Below are 26,945 nucleotides of genomic sequence, written 5' to 3'. Positions count from 1 at the left end.
ATGCAACACTGCTGATATTCACTCAGTTCTCAACTAGAAAACAGACACTCAAATAAAGTAATACAAAAAATACTAAAAATGTACTGGCTAGTATCCATTTTAGTGATTATTAGTCCAATTATCATTATTTGTTTAAGTACTGGGAACTCCATCATATTTGAAATGTTGTGACAGAGGCAAAGTAACTGGAAAAGGGTAAACAAAACTACTGTTTTTTAAAAGGCTAGAAAGAAAGACCTAGGGAACTACAGGCCAATCCATTTCAGCACAAGCATGGAGCAGATGCTCCTGGAAACTATGCTAAGTCACATGGAAAATAAGATGGTGACTGGTGGCAGCCAATATGGTTTACTCAAGTGCATGGCCAGCAGCTGGAGGGAGGGAGGGAAGGGATGTCCAGTTACTAGCCATATTTCAGAGACAAGTTCTAGCACAATTCTCTTGTGAGAAGAAGAATAGAAGGAAACCTTTCTAAATTGTAAATAAGACTCTAATGGAGAAGAAAAATTTAGGAATTACTTGATCTTTCTTGTGAAAACAAAGATATTCGGTCTTTTATTAAAATCAGAAAGGTTCTCATTTTATTAACAATGTTTGAAACTGAAACTTGATAAGCTAACTAAACAAGCTCTGTAGAGCTATTCAATATAGAAATTGGCGCAGACACAATTGTGTTATCTTTATCTTAGATATAACACCTGTGCCCATGCCAACCCACCAGAGAAAGAGCAAAAAGGATAACAGGAAATGAAGACCTCTAACCTCAGCACATGAACCCTACTCACAGACTCTCTGTGTTTCATGCATTCCATCAAAACATGAAATAGGCGACTGCACTGCTTCTGTTCCAACCTAAACATGTTCTGAATCATCATTAAGATCTCCTCCTTCACCTGAGGGCACAGATCCCTGGAAAACAGACATATAATCAATGGCAATTCTATTTTAGATATTTCTTACCCACCCAAATAGCGCTTCAGAAAAGCTGAAACTTAGGAGAAATTTCTTTTTCTTCTACTTCCCTGTTGACTTAATCTGTCATTCAACACGGAGAAAAGTTATCCCATAATATAAACTATTAATCACATACACATTTGTTCTGACATACATATTTACTGTTGAAAATACAACACATGAGTAAATTAACAATTTTCAAAGGATTTTCTGTGAACATAGATCTAAAAATTACTGAAAGTGATTTTTCTTTTTTCCAATAAAGAAATAAAAATAGACATAAAATGAAATTCCTTACCATTTGCTCATTAGACTTCATACCTCTCCCATTTTCCCTTATTTTTGTCTTTCTGTTAACCTTTCCATTCATATTTTCCTTTTTTTTTAATTGAAGGAATTTTTTTAAAATTTCATAAATATAGGGGAAAAAGCAAGTGAAGAAAAAAGTTCTCAAACACACTAGGAGTAAATACCACATATCCAAAAGTATATTCACGAAAGACAATAAGTAAACAATTAGGATATGAAGTTTATTAAATAGTTCATTTTCTTAAATGGGAGTGAACACAGGGCACCTCTTTAAAATTCAATTTTTTATTTAAAAAGCTCTTTGACTTTGAAAAACTTTTACATATAATATTAATTTTCTATGCAAACATATATTTTATGTCCAGTTTGGATGCAAAATTTTCACCAGGGTAGGTTCAATAGGGTCTGCAGTTGAGACTGGACTGGTGGTGACACAGGCACCTCAACAAGGGTGACAAATCTGGGCTACCGCTTAGTAACCCAAAACCAAAGATGAAGAAACTTGGTCTTCCTTCTACTCCAGCCTGAGGCTTCTACAGCAGTGAGCCCCAGCTCTAGTCTCAAAAGTTTTGTACAATCCAAATCCAAGCCCACAGACAGAATATTGATAGCTGGAGACAAGGATGAGCTGAACAATAGCAAATACTCTGGGGGTAGTCCATGAGTGTGTCTCGCCAAAGGTGAGAAATTTCATAACTCAGAGTAGTTACATGCAGTTTTCTCTCTTCAAAAAAGCCATAGTAAATTTGGCAGAATAATTATCTCAGCACTAGTTTGAGGCAGGGAAGAAAGAAACTCATTCTCTTACCACAGAAGTTAAAGCTGGCAAAAGACCAGAGGGGCATCACTACCAGAAGCATTAGAAATGATCCCAGCAGTTTGAGACAGGGGTTTGCATGTGCCTGCCAGCATGGCAGACCAGGGAGGAGGAGCATGGTGCCACTACTCACCCCGTGTCACCTGTGTGCTTGTGGGCAAAGGCCAGGATATCTGCAGCTCTGCCAGTGCCCTCGTAGACCACCACTGGCACAGCTGGGCTGGCCCTCACGTACTCCCACACCATCAGGATCACACTGGGGCCTCCTTCCAGCACCAGCCCCACCATGGGAACACGTTGGCCCATTCCTGTTTCAAAACACACCTAACCAGTTACAAACAAATCTCAGCCACACATACAAAAGCCAAACCATTGGGGAAAAAATACTTATACATGGTTCAACATGGAGAGGAAATCATTCCTTCACCATCTATCATTTCACTTACATCTTTTAAGACTTTTAGAAAACTTCTTCAACTCAATCAAAAAAGATCATGAAAAACTACTGAAAAAACTGAAACCATCGGGAAGAAAGAACATCCTTCTAAATATCCCTCTTCCCTTTATAATAGTTGTCACATGCAAGGGCATTTGAAACATGTTCAACAGCCACATATTTACCTACAGACATAGAAAAGTAATCAGGTATTTCTTCAGAGACTCTTCCCAGTGTTACATCAGCAGGGCAGGTTTTTCGAAAAAACAGAAAAGAATTTCAAGTACAATGCAATAGAAATGAAAGTGAAAGCCTGACTTACAAAAGCTCATACTAAGAAAATAAAAGAGTCCAAGTAAAAAGCTCTATACACGAACATGTTGAAAATTGGGTTGGTTTCTAAGTTTGTCAATTCTATTATGTGAGCAGATAAAGGAAGCAACATCAACATCATAATACTACTGCCTTTTTTACCTACCTCAAGATTTGAATGACTAGGTAAGAGTGAACTTCCACAAATAATTTGTACAAGAAGTGCATAAAAGGAAATAACTGTCTATGTAATAAACATTTATTTAATTATTTCTTTACTGTAACTTATTTACTCTATAAATAAACAGTGGAAGCAATGCAATCTGTCAAACATTGGCTAAAGGTTTTGCTCCTGCAACCACTCTTCATTGTTGTACTTGAGGAGGTCACAGACTTGCAGTAGAGAGGAGTGATGAGGGCAAAAGTAGTTAACATGGTAAAAAGGATTTGAATTCCATTGAATGTAACAATCTTTCCATCTCACAAAATGCTGGGGAAGTATCTAGTGGTGAAATAGCGACCACATAAAACTGTGAGCAGTTGCTCAGTATTTTCTAAATAATCTGAGTCATTTAGATGTCTCTACAACTGAGAAACCCATTTGTAAGTTCATCCATATGCATAATGCTTTATAAAAATGCTGTCCTTTTCACTTTCCTGAGTTTTAGAGTTCAAGACACATACAGTTAATGACATTTGACCTCAGTGAAAGCTATGGCAAATCAAGATGTACAATACATAACATGAAAGGTAAAGTACCTCCCCATCTTTTAGGGTAGGTTTTTCTGCCATAAAGCAGATATGCCACAGCAATACTCACTTGTGTGTATTTTTTGAAGTGACATGTACTTCTCCAAATTCCTCCTGAGCATCATTTCATTCCCATACTTGCCTACTGTACCATCATCTGCCATTAGAAAATGAGAATGCATGCTGTTGAGCGTACTCAGCTTGCTGAGTGGGTTACCAAGAGTCTGGTACAGGCAAACTACCTGAGAAAACCAAAATAAAAATGTCCTCAAAGAAACCAACAAAATAGCACAATTTATATTTCCTCACTTGTATGTATTTCTTCATCACAGTGTGGCTGTTCAGAATCCTCCATCATGTTTTAGAGCTACTCAAACATTTGATTCTTAGCATTTAATACTTAACAACAACAAACCCGTAATTAATACCTCAGAAAACACTTCTGATTGGGTTTGTAACCCTTAGAGTCACTGCCTGTCATTCTTTGCAACAGCTAGGACACCATGGCATAGTTTCCCTGGGTTATATTCCCATTAAAAATACGTGAGTTAACCTTTATCAGGAATGATTTCACCTTACTACTTAAGTTCCTTTAGACACTTGAGTAGATTATGCCCTCAGATAAAGTCATAGTTTGTGAATATGAAATAGACTGTGAATAAAATAATACACATATTAATAGCTTATTTGTGTATATTGCTAACCTGACTGTTCATTCTGAATCTTAATATAGAAAAACAATTTACACCTACAAGAGAGTTGCCAACATAATTACAAAATTTTAAAAAGGAATGGCACTTTCCTGTAAGAAGAGAGGTATTTTAAAGCTATTCATTTATACATAAAAAGCAAAATGCAGCGCCTCAACATGCCATGCAAAATTCTGTTGCCAAGTAAAATCGGCAATCCTAATCCAAACACTAATCTTCTGTTATAGTGAAAAAAAGATCAAACTAGTGAAGTTATTCTGGAAGAAAATCAGGCATGCAAGAAAACTCTAACATTCTATGAACATGAAGGCTTTTGTTATTAAAATGCATCCAACTCACATCTTTTCCGATCAGATCCCTCTGATTCTCAATGATACCCCATGGAGGAATCCCAATAGCACAGATCTTTCTCAGGTGTGGTGAGGCACGGCCTTTGAGTGCATCCCCCACGTGCCTGGACACTCCTAAACAGATAATCAAATCATATTTTTTTTCCATATTCAGAGACTCGTTACAGGACACCAAGAAAGTTTTCACATCACATAATTTGTACTGTAGTTGTGTTTCAACCAAAACCAAAACATTGTACCCAACTTGTGTATTTGATGTACACTTCACAGCTCAGGTGTAATGTACCACTGCTTCAAATTCGGCACATATTTCTAATTAATAATACTCTTACATGTTGCTAATGGTGCTTTTCACATCCATAAAACTTCATTAGTTACATAAATGCCCAGGACAGTTCTCCTGTAAGATCATGAGACTGAATAACAGCTAAAGAAGTAAAACTTTCAGTTCCACAGTTTACTGACCCCTCTGATTTTTTGAGAGTAGTCCAAAGGGATTTTCAGCTACTAATAGGCTAATGATTGGATTATCCTGATAAAACTTTATCAATTATAAAACACAAGTTAAATTGAGCTTTGAAAATTGTTTCAAAAATACTAATCATAGTCCACAAAACCCAAATATTTTAAAGAAGCAGATAAATTTACTGCAAATAAGTTCTGGCTGTATGCAGTGTTTCTTAATACTTGCAGAATACTCTGCTCTAATTAAAATATGCAGAATGTTTGCCAACAGCAAACTAACATGATCCCACTCTTTGAATTATGCACTGTTCTTTATATAAAAACGGCTTCATTTTGTATTAACATATCACCAATTTTCAGATAATCTCACTCTATTTTGACCCTACATGCTATTATGCAGGAAAAAAACCAAAAGGAAAAGTGAAACAAAGAAAAATAATTACACTACCGCTGTTGATGCCTTCTGTAATTATCCATGCTCCTGTAGACTCAGCTGCTTTCAGCAGCCCTTTGCTGAAAACCTGTTTGACCTTTGAGGGAAGCTTGAAATTTTGAATGCCTCCATGAACAGAGATCACTAGCTTTGGCAATTCCATCTGCCATTCTTTAACCATCAGGTGCAACAGTTGATCCAAATTGCTGTCATAAGAAAGTCTAATATACTGAAAAGGAAAATAATGGGTAAAATAAACATCTTTTAAATACTTCAGGAGAAGAAACTGCAACACATTACAAAGTTCTAAGGATAAATGTCCTGCAGATTTGTGAAGGATTAGAACTGTCATACTACCATAACATGATAGCACCAAAATGCATGTGAGCAATACGGACAGTGTATCCCTAACCACAGTGAAGTTCAACATAAAAATATACACTCATTTAAACCAGTTTACTCGTAGATTCCCTTGCCCTCTTAAGACAATCAATCTGATATGCACCCAATCAAATTTTTGCCTTTGTTTGCCTTTCTTTTCTTATGCTGAAATTGCAAAAACAGTCAGACAAATAAACACAGCACCTATTACCTTGGCATGGTACGTGTGGTCTCCATCTTGAAAATTTATTGTACCAAACGCATCTGTTGGACTCATCTTTGTGTGTTTTTGCACAGACCATTCTCCACCATCACTCTGTGAGCCAGCCTGATAAACGGGCCAGCTGCATTCTGTTCCTAGGTGCTCTCCAATCAGCCGTCCACAGCAGCACCTCACATTAAAAATACAGAAATTATTTTATATCAGACTCACTTGCACACACCTTTAGGATCTACACGTGAATAGCCCAAATAACTTCCTGCAAAGAAAAATACTGCAGTTTTCTCACATGGAATGCAGTAAAAATTAGCTGTATTGAAAAAAATTGCTACAATAGCAAAGTGACATTGAATTATATCATAAATACGTTTAGTTGGGTATAGAATTTGTTCTTTATCTGAGGAACACTAATAACAGTTGGGAGGATTGAACTAGACAGTCTTCAATAGTCCCTTCCAATCCAAACCATGCTGTGATTCTGTGTGGTTCTGTAACTGTTTGAGAGTCCCATATAGAAATTCTGACCTGAGCAATGCAGGTTCTGACTGGTTCCAGTTCAGAGGAATGTTGTAGGACACTAAGGTTTGCTATGAGTTTTACCACTGGTTATTCTAAGTACTAAAGGAAGATCTAGGAGTTATCCTCAACAATCAGGAGGAGAATTTCAGGGTGACCTTTATGTTAACCCTTGGAAGCCAGCAGAGTGCATATACAAAAAACATGGATTGAAGTGCAGTATTGAGGGAGATTGTCATGGTTTGGGTATGGTACTCCTCACTTTAGTGCTCCCACTGAGAGTCTCCAAACCACACACTGGTCACTCACTCACTCCGTTCCCTTCCCTTCCCTTCTCCCTGCAGTGCACTGGAGAGAAGAACTGGAGACACATAAGGTGAAGATTGCAGAATTAGATAAGAACAATTTACTGCAAACATCAACAAGACAAGAGATCAAACAGTAACAGCAACAATACTAATAACAGAGAGCAAAAGAAATTAATATTTCACAGAAATACCTCAACAATACACAACACATAACCATTCCGTCTGTCACTCTATGCCAGCCCATACATTTCAGCACACGGTATGACTCTTGGGAATAGCCCTGTCAGGGCTCAATGCTCACCGTGGATCCTTTCCAACTCAGCCTATTCTATGATACTCCCTGGAAGAGAGAGAATCCCTCTCTCCCAGCAGTGATATCAGGTGGTGGAGAGCAACCCCTAAATCCTAGCCATGTCCCCCTTGGCTCCTGCAGAAAATAACCCTGTCCTGGCAGGAATGGGGACATTTTTCACCCCTTGTTCTATACCATCTATGTCATGACCAAAATATATGCCTTACAGTTATATACATACATACATACATACATACATATACACACACATATACATGTGTATCTATACATATATATACATATAAACATATAGACACACAAGCTTAAGTATCATTTTAGGTATCATAGTCAATGGCCATCCCTCCAAGATATCTGTAGAGTTCATTGAGCCCATGGCTGTGGATTCTGTCTGGCCTAGATGCTTTTCAGAGCAGGAGGGCTGGTGTGGTGTTAGGTGGTTGCAAGCTGCATCACGAGCTCATGACCAGTGTATCTGGAGCAGCCCATACTCACGGTCCATGGCAGTTATGGCACACAGTGCCAGTGTCATTCAGCAACCAAAAATACACACACAGTTTGGCATTACAAACTGTTCTCACTCAAAAATAAAATCCCCTTCAGGTACACATCCTGTTTCATAGTCCCTCTGCGTTATCCACCAAGCATACCCAGGTCATTGAAAAAAAACATTCCCATGGGTGGGTTTGCCTTTGCTTGAGACAGGCTAATGCAAACTGACTTCCCAAACATATTCCTCATATGTACCATGGAGACATTATCCTTTTCTCCCCTTCTACAGTACATGGACGTTTTGATTGGGCAAGGCAAGTTCAATTGGCAGAGTCTCTGGTATTAGCCAGCCAGATGGTTTTCCTAAATGCAGATCCCAATGTTTGAAGGTACTACAACCCATTGATTTCAATGTGGTTTTAACAGTCCATTGTATCATTCAACTTCCCCAGAGGCTGGTGCATGATGGGGAACTTGATATCCCCTCAATACGGCACTCTCTGGACCAGGGATCTCTGGAATGAACCTGCCAGGCCTCTCCATATTTATATTTTACCCATCATCCCCCTTACCACAGAGGCTTTACCCACTTCGCCTGCTTGATTGCAGTGCATGTTTCACAGTTATGGATCACCTGAAATAGTGACATCATTAAACCCACCCCTCACTCAAGAGCCCATCTGTATTGCTGCATCTCTTCCCTGATGACCTGAGGTGTCATGGGCCCAATGAGCCAGAAATAATTCACCCTTATGCTGCCAGTCCAGGTCCACCCAAGACACTTTAATCTTGGCAGCCCAACTTCAATGTGGTTTTAACAGTCCATTGTATCATTCAACTTCCCCAGAGGCTGGTGCATGATGGGGAACTTGATATCCCCTCAATACGGCACTCTCTGGACCAGGGATCTCTGGAATGAACCTGCCAGGCCTCTCCATATTTATATTTTACCCATCATCCCCCTTACCACAGAGGCTTTACCCACTTCGCCTGCTTGATTGCAGTGCATGTTTCACAGTTATGGATCACCTGAAATAGTGACATCATTAAACCCACCCCTCACTCAAGAGCCCATCTGTATTGCTGCATCTCTTCCCTGATGACCTGAGGTGTCATGGGCCCAATGAGCCAGAAATAATTCACCCTTATGCTGCCAGTCCAGGTCCACCCAAGACACTTTAATCTTGGCAGCCCAACCCACCTGTCTGTTGTTGTGATGTTCTTCAGCACTCCAGCTCCTGGGGGTGTGTGCACCTACATGATGTGCTTTTACAGCAGCTTCTCTGCATAGGCACTGGTGTCTTTCCAGAGCTCAGCAGCCCACATGGGTTTACCTCTGCACTGCCTATTTATTTTTCCACTGCTCAAGCCACACCTACAGAGCATTTGCTACCATTCATGAGTCAATATAGGGGTAGAGCACTGGCCATTTCTCTCATTCAGTGGTGTCTAAAGCCAGCTGGATGGCTTTCAGCTCTGCAACCTGACTTGATGCATCTTGTCCCTCAATAGCTTCTGCAACTTGCCACAGAGGACTCCAGTACAGCAGCTTCCCATTTTTGATGTGTCCCTCCAATACAACAGGAAGCATCAGTGAAGAGAGTGTATCACTTTTCATTTTCTGGTAGCTGACTATATGGTGGGATCTCCTTAGGATGTCTCACCTCCTCTTCGTCCTCTTCTGAGAAAAATCTGACATTTTTGTCTTCGGGCCAGTTCCTGATTCCTGGGTAATTGGAGTTTCCTGTTCAAGCTTGCTGTGTCATCAGCACACTCCACTTATTCTGTAAAGCATCAGTGTCATGATGTGTGGCAGGGAATTTCTCTTTGCACATCCAGCCCAGCAGTGGCAGTCAGGGTGCCAGGAGGAGCTGTGCTTTGGTGCCAAACACTTCTGAAGTAGCTCAAACACCTTCATAAACTGCCAGGGTCTCTTTCAGTTGGAGTGTAGCAGGGCTCAGATCCTTTGTATCCCTGCCCTGCTTTTGTCTGGGACAGGGTTAATTCCTTGCAGTAGCTGCAATGGGGCATGGCTATGGCCCAGATGTTACTCTTTAGCACCTCACATCTTTGCTGGAGGCAGAGTTGAGCCTGTCTCTCTCTCTTGTGGGGAGAAGAGATTACTTCTGGTTGAATTTGTGTAGTGGAGGGAGCTGGTTTCAAGCCATAGACAGGTTCAGGTGGTGCCAGTCCCGAGAGGGACAGAGCAGTGAGGCTTGCCCTGCTGGGGTCACAAGCTCCACAGTGAGCAGTTTTGCACGATCGCTCCTCCTTTTTTTTGTACACTTTTTAAATTAACATTGTTGCTGTTACTGTTTGCTTTTTTCTTATCAAATTGCTGTTTCCAGTAAATTGTTCTTATCTCAAACCATGATCTTTTGCCTTTTGTGTCTCCAGTTCTCAGCTTCACCTCACTGCAGTGGAAAGGGGGAGGGGAAGATGGAGTGGGAGAGAGAGAGAGGTGGTTTTGGAGAGTCTTGGTGGGGGCACTGAACTGGGGAGTACCATTCCGCAACCAAGAACATCCCTGACTCCAGAACCCAAGGGGTTCCTTAAGCCTCCCCAGATACACTTTTCCAGAGGCTCCAGAAAGGACCATTCTCCCCACCTGCAATGTAGAGCACATCTTTCACATCTTGTCCTGTCATGACAGCGCAAGAGCTGTTGCATGATCAGCCTCCAGTTTGATTTGTTCAAAAACTTATTGTTCAGGACCACATTTAAAATCATTCCTCTTTCAGGTCACTTGGTTGAGAGGACTTTCAATCTGACTGTAATCCTAAACACAGATCCTTAAAAAACCAACAACACCTCGAAAAGCCTGTGCTTCTTTCTTGCTGGTTGGCTGGGATCACAGGTGTTAATGTGTTGACCACATCCATTGGAATTTGATGACATCCATCCTGTCATTTTACTCCTAAATTGAATTTTATTCCTAACTGACTTTCCTGGGCAGTAAGTTGACCTTACCTCGCTTTATGGCAAAAGCAGTCTTCAGGAGAATTTTCCATCCCACTTCCACACATTGTCTCCATGGTCATGCAACAAAAATCACAGGTTTGCTCATCATCAGTACCTTCTCTCTTGAAGGGGTCCACTTGCTCCCAATAGCAGAGACACAAGTCCATACTGGTGGGGAATGGGACATTTCCTCTCTACCTTACTTGAGCCTTTTGAATCTGTCTCCAGTCTTGGGCAGTCTTGGGCAGTCTTTCCACAGCCAAGGTTCAAGTCAGTCAGGAAACAAAAAAAAATCACCTTCATATTGCTGGAATCCTGTAGTTACCTGAAGCACTGTTTGTTCTCCTCCTGCCATGGACATGGATGCCAGTGAGTTGGTGTATGATGATCATGTGCTCCGTACAAACTTCTGCAACGTAGATTGTGCACTCTGGACCTCATCCAGATCTACAGGGCCTGCACCTTATTTGAATCCCTAGAGACTACCTCCAGAACACTCATTCTCCCAGGTACTGGATACCTTTCTCCATGGTGCCATGCTGCCTGGGTGCACTACTAGATCATCCCTGAGAGAGAACCTTTCTCTCACACTTGCCAGAAGTCACCTCCAAAGGCTGAGAGCTTCTGTCCTCTTCCCAATGCCCTTGTCAATGCCAGATCCTGGGACAGGGATCCCAGCTCCTCAGCCTCATTACCATCTAGTGTCATATCATGGGCCACAACACCTGAGCATCAGAGCAACCAGGTCAGACCAGCAGCTGAAATCTTTCACATATCTCACAGCTCACCCAGGGATAGGGATCAGGGGATCTGGCTCTCCCTCTTCCTCCTGTCACGAAGACCCTGCTTCCTCTTCAGCCGACTAAGTGAACTGATTTGGTCTTGGATTTCTTCATTTGTAGGAGCAACCACTACTGGCACTGGCTGCTCCTCTGGTACAGGTGCAGTTGAGCGGTCACAGTGCTTCTTGCTTTGCTTTCCTTGTCCTCCTCCTGAGGGCACATTCTAGTATTGAGAACGTTCAATAAAGAGCAGTCAGAGCCCAGCATGTTGCATAACTTTGCACCTCTCTGGAACTGGCACAGCGTTTTTCCATGATATATTTTACCATTTAAACAGGGTCCCCTAGGACTAGGGGTGAACTTCCAATTCACTGGAGAAGTCTTCCAAATACTGGCCCATGTCCTTCCACATTGAATGCCACTCATGATTGTCCATCCTTGGGGCAGAACTCTGAAGAACCCTCCCAGAAATCCCTTTCTTGACTCTAACCATGGTGTGGACCATGTTGGGGGACCTGGCAGACTTAGCAACAACAACATGGTTTCCTCAACATCCAAAAAAAAATTAAATTCTCCAAAGTTGTCATAACAGGCCTGAAGGAAGAAAAGGGGATGAAAAGCTGGAGAAAATCATCCCCTGCTGTCTTCCCCATGGACTTGATACAATTATTAACGGACTCATAAAGGTAGCATCCAAGATCAGGTTAGGAGAGTGGCACTGAACACACATCACAAATGACCTTCATTGCCCTTGATGCTATGGTGCCATAAGTGATATCACACAGCAGAGCAACAAAGCAATCTTGATTCTTGAAAGATCATTGGAAGGAGCTCATGTGGCAACATATACAGCCTTGGGTACCACAACCACATGAACAGACCTAGTAACATTGTGACCCATGGCTCCATGCCTACTGGGACAAATACGGAGGTCAAATTTATTTCCAAGTGGCTCTGTTATCTCAGCTCTTCAGCCTGTACATTAGGTGCCAAATAAGGCTGCTATGTTTTAGGAATGGCATGGGTTGGACTCAATGATCTTAAAAGTTTCTTCCAACCTAGTGATTCTGTAATTCCCCAGTTTGGTGTTCCCACTGAAACCTGTCAAACCGTGCACCGTTCTCTCACTCCTCCTACTCCCCCTGCCCTTCCCTCTGCTGGGGCTGCAGAGGAAAGCTGGAGGCACAAAAGGTAAAGATCATTGGTTGAGACAAGAACAGTTTCATGGAAACAGCAGCGAAATAAGGCAACGACCAGCAGCAACAAACTGATGACAAGGGGCACAAAAAATGAACAATTCACATGGAAAACCCCTGACAAGACTGCACTACCTTGATCCAGAAGGGACCCCTGCTCCCCAGAAGAGATTCCCTTCCCCCCAAGCCTTGGCAATGACCTGACATGGTAGAGAACAACCTCTGGGCCCTAGCCAGGCCCCTGGCTGGCTTCTGCAAGTAATTAACCCTGTCCTAGTCAGAAACAGGACAGAAAGATACCAGGAACTCAGCTAGCATTAAAGCTTTGCATCTGGAATCATAACCCAGATTCCAAATTCAGTCATTACTCTCACACAGGCTTCAACAGGCTTCAGTCTCTTCTACAGGATTAACTTCAGTGTAATTTATAGAGACAGCTGACAGTCCAGGTCTCCTTTCGACATTTCAGAAGTTAATATACCCGAGGAAATGGAGAGAAATTCCTCACTTTCGGTTTCTTTTAAGAAACCAAACATCCTTCAACAACCCAGATGCAACTGCCTCAGGCCTCAGCTGTACTACTTCTCCATTTAGGGGCAGGTTAGGTGTAAACATCTGCAAGACTCTGGAGATGTGCATTCTAAAAGAGAGAGTTTTCAATGGAGATGAGTGAGAACTAACTGGTGACAAAGAAGCAGATTTTTAAAACCAAACAACTAACAAACCAACCAAAACCAGACCCCAAAACAACTGGAAGGAAATGCAGGAGGTGAGCTGCTTTAGTAAAGTATTTCTTGATACCCAGAAGCCATGAGATTAGGTCTGCACCCCACTTTTTCAACCCAGGCAAATTAGGTTTGGTTGATCCAATGCTCTGCCAAAGCAAACTGGAGAAGGAAGTCTCCTGCACTCAGGGACACAGGGCTCAAGGCGGAGTGGCACTAGCAGGCTGAGATGATGTTTAACACAGGAGCACTTTTTTCACGCACATGTCAGGCTGCACCCCAGGGTGCTGAGGGAGGTGGCTGATGCCCGTGTACTGCCAGATTCCAAGGTTGTGTAGATCAGGGTGTCCCAGGAACTGGAGAAAGGCAAATGTCATGCCTGCCTTCAAAAACAGGCAAAAGCCACCCTGCAGAACTGCAGGCCAGCCATTTGGCCATAAGTCTGGAGTAAAATCAGGGAGTGAGGCCTCCTGGAGCCCACATCTGGCCACGTGAAGGAGGAGACAGTGACAGGAAGCAGTAAGCAAGGATTAACCAAGGGTCAGTCACGTCTCCCCCACCTCACCACCTTCTGCAACATAATTGTGGGGATGAGAGGAGAGCACCTACCTTTGCTATAGCCAGGCTTCTGTATCTGGGCTGTGACATTACAGTGTGAGAGGGACGCCAGGCTGGCAGGTGAGGACCTGGCTGGGTGTGGGCCAGTATCAAGAAGGGTTCCTCGGGGTCTGTTCAGCCTGTCCACCTGCCACCTGGAAAAGGGGATGGAGGGAATATGCAGCCCTAGGGGCATGGCAGCTGTTGGACATGGTCATGGGTTTCATTGGGCTGAGCAAGGGTCATCCATGTGCCTGAGCAGCAATGAGGGCCACAGGTGCTTGGGGTGGTGTGAGCAGGAATGGCCTGGGAGCCCGGGGACAGCGGGGTCTGTCCTCTCTGCTCAGCGCTTGTCACCCAGCCCCTGCCAGCTTGGTACCTCCAGCTTCAGTCCACAACACAGGAGAGACACCAGCAAACTGGAGAGGCTTCAGGGGCAGAGTGACCGTGCTGGGCACAGATGGCGGGGCTGGAGTCCTTGGTCTCTGAGAAGGGGGGATGGTTCTGCTGGGATGAGACATGGCTTCAGGGGCTCCAACAACACACCCAGCACTGATGGGACAGGATGCAGAAAGATGTAGATAGGCTCTTCAGTGAGGCATGGCAGAAGAGTGAGAGGCAGCAGCACAGCTGAAACATGGAGTCTGAGGCTGGAAATAAGAAGTAGCCTTTCTTCCAGGAGGACAACCCAGCAGTGAAGTCAGGACCTGGGGAGGGTGGGTCATCTCCATCCTTGGAGGTTTCACACAACTGGGTGAAGCATCCTCATCTGACCCCCCTGGCAGAGCATATTGAAGACCATGTCCCTGACACTCTGAGTTACTCTGTGATCCTATGGATATGTGGAAAGCATCTTTGCAATGACTTTGCCTTTTTTGCCTCAAAAGCTCACCAAGCTACCGGAGAAGGTGGGGACATCATCAGTAACACAAAAGCAGGCTACTAGAAAAGTCATCCTTTAAGCAACAGTGGAAAACCCAAAGGGTTGACACTGAAGTAAAAGTAACTGCAGGAGTCAGACTGCAATACCCAGGCAGCAGTTTAGAAGCTGTGTCTAAAGCTTATGCCTTAAAGGTGAGATAAAGGTGAGACAAGCTGCAAGAACATCTCAGATGTATAAGCATGCAGGAAATTGACAACTCACTTCTGAATAGTCACATAGTGAGTCCATTCTAACTGCTGTCTGGGATGTTTTTGTAAGTACTGCACAGAAGAGTAAATAGAGACCAATTTCAGCTCACCAGGGGAGCATGGACAAAGGTGCTGGTAAGTTACTCAAATTTGACTAGCACCTTCTAAACAGAGTAATTCTACTTAGAATTAAAAAAATTAATTGCATAACCCATTCACAAACTGCTTCCATTCACAAACTGCTTGCAAACCTTGAAAGTTCTCTACAAATGAAAGCATTAGGGGTTTGCCTACAATATTCGGTCAAATTATTTTAGGCATCAAGTATATCCATATGATTTTTTGACTGTTGTGGAAAACTACAGAGCTCAAGAGGCCCAAAACCTGTTTCATTGCTGATCTAATAAATACAGTATAACCAGTCATAACAATTATATGCAAATTATTTCTTTTGGTGGAAATAGAAAAATTCTCCTAGAACAAAGCTCTCCGTACACTTTGAGATACTCAAGAAGACAGGAATTGTTAATATTTGGGAAATGTACTTGCTAGATAAGGGCTGACTGAAATGTACATTAGACACCCACACACATTCTGCAAACATAGACAGACCAACAAACTGGATTTATATTAAACTAAACAGCACGATAATGCTCAGCCAAAACTGAAAGAAACAACTACAAGATAAAAGACACACAAAGATACAGGATGTCTTGACAGAGGAAGGTGAAAGAAAAAAACAAATCCATCCAATGGAGTGCACATTTCCTGTTTCTCTTCCTCCTTCTCCTAGTGTTGTATTCACATTTATGCAGCTAAACTATGTTTGACTAGGAGGCTGATTTAGTGAAAGCTCATCTTTTGGTTTTCCATTTCTGTAGGTTAATTTTTGTCCTACTGATCTTCCCAGACTGATTAACAACATGGTCTGAGGCGGGAGAGAGGGAGAACGACAGAACTGCTGTAGTCTTGACTGAGATGAAATTAAACAACTGTATTTTGATGGACAATGTAACTTTGGTTGCAATTTGCAGCTGAGTATCTGCAGGTTAGCAGGAAGCATTAAAATACCCCCTACATTTCTTCCCTCAGAAAGACCTGCAAAAATCTTTGAATATCTATTCCTCTGCTCTAAAGCAAGATATACATGAGACCATTCTCTCAGAAGGAGCTCACGCTTTCTGAACAGAAACACAAATCAGTTGCCTTACAATGCCAGCACCACTCTGCATATCAGCCCTCTACAGCGATCTGATTTCACAGGTAATTTATTTACGTTTTGTGAAACATGACTCTTGTAAATCTCAGAAGCAAAATGAAATGTGAAGCTTAATGAAAAGGCAGATAATGATGTTAACACAGATTATGGGACTACTTGACACCAGCTTGCTAGTCACCAGCTGTTGCCTCAGCTATCAGATGCCTTTAACACAAAACAAATGAAAGTTGAACTTTTAGTTCCAATAACTGATAATGTATTATCATAAATACACAGTACCAAAATGTGTTTGGTAATATCATTTGAATAACAAATATTGGATTGAAAACAACTATTTAATACAGGTAGCAAGATACAATTTGCCTGAAAATAACACAATTTAAAAGCACCAAAGTAATGAAATTTTTGTTGTTTGCCTTCTCAAAAGCAGGGACTCAATTCTCACTACAGAGAAGATGAAAAATTTTCAAAAACCTATTATTGGGATATTTCTTTTACCATTTTTCTTCTCCCTTCATTTTCTTTTTTCTTTCCATAATTCTCACTGTTCTCTATTGCTATAGACTCACTCTCCTTCATATAATCTGGAATATAGCTGGAATTGACTCTCATTTAAAGACACATTTCTGTCTTTCATTCCTCAGGGGGAGATTAAAACAAAATCATGCACACAAGGTATTTGGGTAGAATTTTCTATTGCAAATAAATCCAAGGTTATCATACCATTAATTCTACTTATATTTATGCCAAGCATTCTCCAGCACATCCCTAGAAATGCTGCTCTGACCATAAAACAAGAAGGATATTTCTCTTGTCATTGCTTCCTTGACTAGGATTGTCTATTACTAGGTCACTATAAAAATAGTACATATATATTTATGTACTCTTACCTGACTAAATTCTGGCACACCTGGCATCCTGCAGGACATCTGTGATGAAAAGTGGATAATTAATACATACTAGTGTAGAATAAGACAGTTTTAACATTATTCTTAGAATATCAATTCAACAGTGAAAGAATTCTCATCAACAACAAAACAGGCTGTCATCTCCACCACTAACCCCTGGAAAATGCAGTGGATAACTTCAAAGATTTGTTTGGCATTTCACAACTCAGACTGTATGCCAGATCTTCATTTCATAGATGAGTTATATCTATCTTACATCTGCTACACTGTCCATGTGTTCAAAACCACATGATCAAAATTACAAGTTTACATTCTCAGAGCATGATCTCCAATTTATCTAGGCCACACCATCCACTAGATGCATAATACGGAATGCCAAGTTATGTTTCCTTTCTCAGGTCCTAAAGCATAGGTTGAGGACCTTACTCTTTTCACACTCTACACCAGTATGATGAGAAATTTCTGTATCAGAAGACTGTGATCAGCAGCAGTAATTATTTTAAGGAAGGGAAAAAAGGGTGCAGCAGTAACTCCGTGTAACTCAGTCTCCTAATTGGATACCATATATTACCACAACGACAGCAACAAATCTAAGAAGCACAGTAAGGCTAATTGCTGCCGATTTCTAATTCAAATAAACAGTTTCATATAAAACAGACTGGGCATGGGATCCATGAAAACCCACAGACCACAATCATTGTCTGAGACACTAAAAAACACCATCCAAACCAAACACAAAGCCCATAAAAAATTATTCTGATTCTTTTTAAATGTAACAGAAAAAAAGAGAATTTCCTTGCTTTACCTGTGTGGTTCTTTTGAGCTGGGGATAATGTGGGCACATTCTCTTTTACTGAAGACCTCTTCGATCCAAGATTTGGGGGGCTAAAAAGACATTTCAAATATAAATACATTCCTGAACTTTGGAACATGATGTCAAAAATTGCACTGTAATGACAATATGTCTGTATATAGATAACTCAGAACTATTCCCATCACGTTGTGTGTAAGACTACATGCTGAAGCTACAGCTCTGAACAGTCCTAGCCCTTCAACTCCAAGCTTTACAGAATTCCCCAAGAAGATCAATATTTAAATTTATTGCCACCATGAGAATTATCTAGATGTCCTGTCAAACACAATAGAGAAAGTGGCAAGGATCAATCAAAAGTATTGCATTCTTCTTCTGCCAGCAGACCAGCAAACTGCAATCTAACTAGAGCTGTGTCAAAAAAGGCAAGATTTTTATTTTACCTGAAAGAGATGGTTGAGTCCTTCTTTTATTATTCTCCACAGAGTCAAGAACAGATGCATTCTGGTTACATTTTGCTGAACTAGGTCTAGAGTGAAATGCAAAAGCAGGGGCCCAGCACTCAGGGTGGATGACAGGTGGGCTTTCTCCCTGCCTCCTGGAGAGCTGTGTCAGTGATGCTTGCTACAGCTCAGCAAACTGAACAGCCACTGTGGCACACAGATTCTTCAAAGAATCTCCCTGTAAATTTTTGAACATTTCTTTTCGGGTTTATCAGGATCAAATTTCCTGAAAGGAGCAGTAACTGCTGGATGCTGAACTTTAAAATCTCTGGGACTTAATTAAGTAATTATTCTTAATTTTTATAGGTAAAATATTAACTTAGTATGTACCATTTACAGCAGAACCTTAACATTAATATCTTAATTTAAGGCTTTACTCAGGCTTTTAGTCTGATTATATCATTTAGGAAAAGGAGTTTGAAACTTCATGCTTTTTTACAGTTATCCATGACTTCGGGCCTGGGCAAATAAAAATGGAAAGAGAAGACTTCTGAACTGCAGACTTTTCTAGTCTAGCTCTTGATTCCTAGTTTTGTAAAAGACTTCTGTAACATGTACATCTCCTTTCACAAAACTCTGAATAATATTCCAAAATGTCATAATTTAATTAAATTTCAACAGCAAATGAAAATATTCCCTGTCACTACAATGACATACATATATCTCAGCCATCATTGACACACGGCCTTTTTGCCACCAAATCCTAAATGAGGAGAAAAAATAGAACTACACACTCCTTCTGACTGGCAAATTTCTGCTCTGCTATACCAAAGACCTGAAGCCAAGTCTACTGTAACTTCCCTCCTACTTTTTCCTCTAAGGAAGTCCTGAGACCTGTGTTTGGGAATTTTGGCTTCTCTTTTCTCACCAGTCTGAGGATTAAGCTTGCTGCTTATAATTCCCTGCCACAGAAGAGGCTTTGGAGATTTCTAGACTGATTTAGTCAATGGAGTGGCAAGAGTTTGGCTCTGAAATTTAAGGCACATGAGTAGTTTTTAGAAAATTGCTTTTAATCACTTTTCCAATATCTTTAATGTCTGAGATCCTTGCATAATATGGTATTAAAGGGACATTGTCAGGTCAAAATATTCAAAAATTAAGGTTTCCAGAAGTAAAGAAAGAGATCAGAGTGTAATATATAAGGAAACATATGCACCACCCATTTCTTTAAAATTCTTTCTGTTGAGCAGTGAGAGCAGACAAAACCTAAAATATTTTAAACACTTTCCAAATTAACTTCACATGTAGCAAGTCGCTTGCAGTTACATTAGATATCTGAAATGCAGCCAGAGTTCCTGTAAGCTAGTACTCAAGACTATTTCACAAGAGCTTGGGTCTTAAGCACACTGGTATATCTTGAACCCTTCCTTACCCCTGAAAACTCTGCATGGCTTCATTACCAACTGGTTAAATTACTGCCAGCATTAAAGAGATTTCCAACTTAACAGGCTGTCTCACATAAGCTTTTCAGAGCAGGAACTTTGTGGTTCAGCACCCACTCCATGCATGCTTATGGTATGAAGTAATGTAACAACTGATTGCTAAACAAAGAGCACCACTCTGGATCCACGTAGGGTAGAAAAACATTGCAAAACTCCAGGGTCACATGCAGTAAAATATGAGCTCATGAGAGGTTTTCAATGGGCTCTCAGGTCTTTAGAGCTTCCTTGTGTCACAGGACAACCACCTGGCTCTGTAACACAGACAGGCTATGGTTCCTCTGATCTCCATCACTTCAACACAGTGGTGCATCTTACTGACAGCTTTTGCTTTTACAGTCTGTCTTACCTACTTCTTTGCCCCAGTATTCAAGATTCTGCACATCTGTGGAAATACACAACTACAAGCAATAGAATTCATCAGAAAATTTTCATCACTAAAATTCACGAAAATTTGAAAGATATTGTGCAAATAATTTACTTTGAATGTTTCCACTGTTCACCTGTCCACCATGGCCAATCATAAAACAACTATCTCAAACTGCCTTTGCAGGCAGACTGCAGATTCAGTAGCACTGAGAAGCTTTTCTATTTTCCCCTTTTAAAGACCGTATGTAATTTCAGATCACAGCAGAATTTCTGTGATTTTTTTCCTCGTAACCAATTCAAACTCATCCACTGGAAACATATTCTTAGGTGTTCACAAATACAGTACAAACACTAACAGAAGTCACCTGTGCTTGCAGGATAAATGCAGACCCAAGTCAGAGAAGGATAACAGAACTTCTTATAACTCGTCAGTCATTCTGAAGAGAGATCTTAGGTTTTTTTATAATCAAAACAAAAGTAGTGTGCTAGCTTTTCAAAAATACACTAATTCAATCTTCACAGAGTGCTGTAGCACTTTCTTTCACAGTTAATCAACCGTGCTTAAAAGCTAAGTAGGTATGCTTAAGTGATTTTCTGGATTAGGGTCTTGCATCAAAGGCTCATGAAACTGTTTCCACTATTTTGAACCCAAGCTTAGCCAAAGAAACAAAAACCCTTTGACTTTATTGGGCTTTCCAATGTGGTGCTTCTGATCCAGAGTAGACCACACAACACAACAAACACCAACGCATATACCAAATGACAACAAAATGTAGGAAATACTAAAACTAAAACCCTCCTTGTGAAAAAAGCTCATCTTGACTCCTGGGACACAGGGAACAAAGAACTGATGGAAATCTTATCTTAGTCTGGAATATTAGACCTTCAATTAGTTTATTACTTTCAACTATTTAAGTTTATTAACTGATCAAGTAAGCCTTTCTGCTATCCCTTAACATGCAATGTCTTAGAAAAACAGATCAAGGAGTGCTGCTCCAAGAGCACAGCCAGGTCAGAATACAGGCACTGGTGGAGGAGCTCCTGCTTTGCAGAGGGAGGGGCTGAGCAGACCTGTCCCTCTGCACAGCCCATGGCACTGGGCTAAGTGGGAAAGGACAAAACCTCACCTCAACACTGCTGCCAACATCCCAGGATTTTGCAAAAGAAGCAAACACAAGAAATCTCAAACCATAGTTTATATTCTTCAGCTTTATCCTTGAAACAGGTCTCAAAAACATTGCTAGAAATCTTGTACTGGCAGGAGATACCTGTGAATTGCTTGAAAACAGGTTTCCCCAACTGTAAATGCAAAAAGTCTCTGTGACATGACACGCAATTCAATGAAAGCAGGTCACTCCTGCTGTTCTAGAAGCCCAGTGATAGCTGACGGTTTGGATCTGACTGGTTCATAACTGTGGCCCATACACATAATAAAAAACCTGCATATGCCTGATGGCAGCCACCTCACTAAAAGCTGATATTTGGTTTATTTTGGCACTATGTACAATATAATACTGTATATCATCTCTTATAAAACCAGTTCAATGGGCAGCATAAAATATGAATTATTGAACAAGTTAGTCATACGTAAAGATACAGAAATACATATTCTAAATATTTTTATTGACAAAAACAGTCCAAATTGCAGAATAAATTATAGGAGATGTCTAAAACTTGCAGCAAATAAAAGCAGGCACTGGTAATAGAGGAAGAAATGGCAAATTGATCCAAACTATATTTGAAAATTATTATAAATATTTAAAAATAACCATGCCTCATTCTACTGTGTCTCTTTTGAAGACAAAATTGTTACCATTTTTTAATGGACAGTCCTACCAGTCTTACCAACAACAGTTGGGAAGTCAGTCCCAAAGAAAGTCAGGCATTTGGTGGTTTTATATTAATTAATACAATATAATCAGAAAATTATATATATTCAAAGCAAGTTATGTATCCCAAATTAAATGATCTTGTTGTAAGTAATTTTAAAGTGAAAATCCAAGAACCCATAAGAAAATTATGTTTCAAATGTATTATTCAGAGGGTCAATACAATGCTTCAAGTCTCATTCAGATTTCCACTTTGAAAGCCAGTCACAGAAAGGCAGTTCTTGTTACTTGTTACTTGGAGCTAATCAACTTCCTCTTTTTAAAATTTGGTCTCACCTACCTAGCACTCACCAATCACAGAGGTCAGCTACCCATTGCTGTGACAAATGTGTTCCTTCATCAAAGGATTTAAAATCACGGAGCACAAAGGTCTACCTAGTTTAAACCAGGAGGAGGAAGAGAAAAAAAAATATCTGATAGTAAATATCAGAGCTTTCTTTTGCCTGTTTTAAGTTTTCCCAGAACAGAGTTTAATGTTGACTACAGAGGTGACTCTCTAAAGGTCAGATATATCTGTAGTATCCGATGTGAAAAGCAAATACAAGTTGCAAAATTCAGCTGGAGGAAGCATGAAGGGCCCCAGGAAGTCATACGTTATTAACAACCTGCTCTAGAAGAAGGTGGCCAGTAGGTAAGAACTAGCTGATCTTCATGGTCACTGCCAACCCAGATTATTCTGTGCTTTTATGATTCCATGATGTGAGCAATCCACACAGCTCATCTCTGGAGCCATATGACTGTCCACCGTCATTTCTATCAGAATTCTTATTTTTGCTCCATTGCTTGTCTCTCATAGTAAAAAAATCTTCTTGGGCTTGACAGCTGCACACAGCGGCCCTTGCCCACTCTACAAGACAGGTCACAGAACTGAAATTGCATTTTCCAGAGAAAGAGGAAACACATCTTGGGCACTTTCTAAAAAAGCTGAAGGTATGGTCAGCTCCACTTCTGCATTTCTCACCTGGACATGTTTTATCTCTCTCCTCAGCTCTGCCCTCCACACCACCTTCCAAAAAAAAGTTTTCCTTTTCCATGCCAACTCAAAGTTAATAATAAATTGTTTTTAATGACAGATAAGTCACATCATCAATCCATCGAACATTGCAGACCAACAAAGTAGCTGGGTGAAGAGTCACCCATGGCCTGAGAGCAGCCTTAGGGGACTGCAGGGCCCCTTTGTCCCAGAGACCACCTAGACACCCCCCTAAGCTCTCCACCAGCTCCTTCTGCACCTTCAGCCTCATGTCCAAGACATATTCCACCTCACTAGGTTTATCCCCTTGTTTATTCACTGGGGGTTGCAACAGTGGCCAAAGTGACTCCCAAAGGCTTAGGTTTCCCCAGGGCCAGGCAGAAAGGAGCAGCTGTGACTGCAGTTTAAGCCAGGCTGCACAGAACAACTTGGCAGCCATCAGCACTGCCCTCCTGGCACAAAGCTGGGCTGTGGCTCCAGGCTCCCAGCAGGCGGTTTATGTTCCAAGGCATGCTGTCCTGTCTGCTCCACCATGATGGCAACTCCTCTCCCTTAAATGGCAGCTCCAAATGCCACCCAGCCTTCTGGCAGCACTCTCTGCTCACCAGGATGCCTGCATGTGTGTTGGGATGGTCCCATGAGCTGTGGTGGCACAAGTGATGAGAGAAGGGCCAGAGCAGGGGCAAGGAGGGAGCTGTAAGGAGAATGGACAGGACGAGATCACTGTGAGGGCTGAGGTTGCACTGCACTGCCACACAGCCTTTCTGAAACACTGGCTGAGCAGCAGGCAGAGAGGTGGATGTATTTCATAAGCACTTGGGATGTACTAGTAGATGTTCTGCTATGTCTCTTTGGGTGTTAAATTGAAAGCCAGTCAATACAAGGTAATCAAATGCACTGGTTTATAGGATTGATAGGACTAGGACTGATCAAACCTGGGATCATCCCACCCTGGCCAGGCTGGTAAAAAATTTATTTCCACAGCCTGACCTTGACAATGCAGCCTAAAATAGCAGTAGAGTCAGAACAGGCTGCCAACCCGTCAGAGATACAACCAAGTCCTCATCACCCATCTCTGGCAATCTCTAGTGCAATCTCTGGCACTATGAGCTAACTAGGAAAAGTCTCACTAGTGTTTCCATAGTGGAAACACTAATTTTCTTACATCACAGGGCTGACACCAAAGTGCAGCCATGGTGCTTACCAAGTTCCAGACCACTATACCTGAAACCATTGAAGGCTGACAGGCATGCATCTGCCCCAGCACCGTTCCTCTACAGATATTTCCATTACTGATAACACAGAATGACCTCCACTCTCATCTCTAAGACTTAATAATTATGAAAAACCAGAAGCAACAATTTTATTAGCAACAAAAACTTGTGATTTGGAAACTGAGATGACAACATGTCACATCACCAATGAGTTTTAAAAACCCCTTTCACTGACTAGCATTTATCAAAGTACATCATGACAGCACCTGGCTTCTGTCCTGGTAAAAAGAACACCAAGTTCAGAAACTGTTTTTAGATGCCTCATTCTATTCCTATATGATGGACAGAGAGTACTGTACAACTTAGAACAGGATGTAACAGCAACTGAACTATGACAGAGATGCAAAGGAACGACAATCCTACAGAAAGGATGAAGACAAGTGCTTTAATGCTATCTGCCTTTTTTGAGACTTAAACAGCTATGGCCCCTGACCAGGGTCTCTATTCTTTCAGCTGGAAGGTGAAAGTATGATCACCTCAAAAACTGAGGGAAAATGTTAGAGAGCAGAATGTAAAGCAAAAGAACTGGTAATTCAAGTCACACAGAGTCAATCACAAGACTTTACCTAGAATGTATGTTATACAGTATATAAACTTAATACATACAGTAATAAGTTTATATAGTACAAGAATCAAGGAAGGTTCACACAGCATTTGATAGAGCCTGTCTGAAAGGAGTGACACTCCACTATTTCCAGGCCCATGAGGTTCTCCACAAAGCCAATCAACACGTACACAAGGTTTCACTGGCCCCAGAGGGATCTCTGCTCTCAGGTGCCAACATCAATTTTGAAAACTGAAATGGAGGCAGATAAATCATTTACCTACAGCCCAGACTGGAGTACTGTCTCTACTGCATAATCATATGTATGCCTGAACAGATATGTTTATTGAAAATATATTTTCCTTTATGAGCAGTAGACATTTCAAACTTACCTACATTCTGCTTTTTTCAAGCTACTACATGGCGTTTTGCCTTTCACTAGGGGTCACAAAGGGGCAGAGGGGGAGAGTAGTAGCAAGGAACAATTATCTGCTCCCTGTTCCAATAATAAAAAAAACAAAAAAAAAAGAGTCACAGTGAAGCTCAAAGAGAAATGTCTTTTACTGGTATAGTTCTGGATTATTATAATGTTTTCTTCCTGATTCTGGTTACTACTAGAAACAACCTACTTCAATACATTCAGTTCTAGGCGGTCCCTCTGCCCTGACTGTGCCTGCCTGCTCTCTATGAAGAGAGCTGTGGCTACACCCTGACCTTGTAACAGTCATGAAATTTACATTTTTTCCTTATCAAGCCACAAAACAATTAAGGAAACTGGTTCAAACACAATAACCTATTTGTTGCTTAACGTGGTTTTAATACTACTATATAAACCTGATACTATTTTAAATAAGGTTGTTATGGTATAAGATAAACTTACCAAAAACCTGTAAATTGATTTCACAGCTTTAAAGCATGCTTCAGAGAGAAAGAAAAGAAAACTGTGATGATATTTCCTTAAACTCATTTTAGGCTCATATCAGTATCCACTGATTCTTATAAGTAACACTGCAATTCCCCTGGCAGGTCCAAAAGACATGAATCTCTAAAACTTGGCTACTGCAGTGTTTTGGTAGCAGAATTTTGTGGTTTGACTGCAGGTGTTCACAACTCAAAACACTAGCTCATATTTTTCCTTAGTTTACAAGCAGATATTGTGTACTTTGAAAAGGGTGTTCATAAAGAGACATATAAAGAATATTCCACTGTATACACATTCCTTTTATCAGCAAACATATCCAAAAAAGATACTTCGCTACAGCAATGTTGCTACAGCATGATCTGTGTGAAATATTATCCAGGTTCGTAATGTTATGTATAGTAGCAGACCTCTCTTTTTAAATCCCAAACACCTGAATCACAAACGTTCAATCTTTAAATTTAAAGAAAAAACAAACAGAAAAAAAAACACCTCCAAAACTGCAAAAAAAGAAACAAAAACATTCAGTCAGCATCACAGTAGAAAGAAGTGACAATTTACTAAAGCTGGAGGCATTTTTCTGACATGTTGCGCCTAACCTCGTGTTTATTTGGAACAGCGCTACGGCAAAACTGCCTACCCGTAGCGTGTGCAGTCTTTTTATTTTTTTTGCCAAAAGCCTTTCACGGCCACTAGAATACAAGCAGATCTATGTGTTTGTATGAAACCACCCAAGCCCCCGTCTGCAGAAATACACGGAGCTAAGCAGCACCGGCCCCAGAACACCAAATCCCTGGTAAAACAGCCCCCAGAAGCCGTGGGGTTTCTCTTTGCCGTCAGCTAACGCTGATCTGCTCCCCCCAAGCCGCCTGCATTCAGACGGAGCCTGGTGCCCATTGCGGATTGGCTCGGACGCCCCTCACGGCGCGGCGAGCGCTCCGT

General features: G+C 41.2%; 1 protein-coding gene across 1 annotated transcript in view; it reads right to left on the bottom strand.

Annotated features, from left to right (window-relative positions):
- TRPM6 (transient receptor potential cation channel subfamily M member 6) overlaps positions 1-26,945 on the bottom strand; it is an 88,359-nt gene that overhangs the window by 58,381 nt on the left and 3,033 nt on the right. Inside the window, exons 2-9 of the mRNA XM_031058943.1 lie at positions 18,088-18,167; positions 17,265-17,303; positions 6,129-6,309; positions 5,552-5,765; positions 4,628-4,752; positions 3,649-3,820; positions 2,214-2,388; positions 786-909 (exon numbers count right to left, since the gene is read on the bottom strand). Coding sequence (XP_030914803.1) covers positions 786-909; positions 2,214-2,388; positions 3,649-3,820; positions 4,628-4,752; positions 5,552-5,765; positions 6,129-6,309; positions 17,265-17,303; positions 18,088-18,167 — 1,110 coding nt within the window. The remainder of the gene's footprint in view (positions 1-785; positions 910-2,213; positions 2,389-3,648; positions 3,821-4,627; positions 4,753-5,551; positions 5,766-6,128; positions 6,310-17,264; positions 17,304-18,087; positions 18,168-26,945) is intronic.

The sequence above is a fragment of the Geospiza fortis genome, unplaced genomic scaffold (assembly GCF_000277835.1).
Source record: "Geospiza fortis unplaced genomic scaffold, GeoFor_1.0 scaffold279, whole genome shotgun sequence".
Lineage (NCBI taxonomy): Eukaryota > Metazoa > Chordata > Aves > Passeriformes > Thraupidae > Geospiza > Geospiza fortis.
This window is presented reverse-complemented; position numbering and strand designations above follow the sequence as displayed.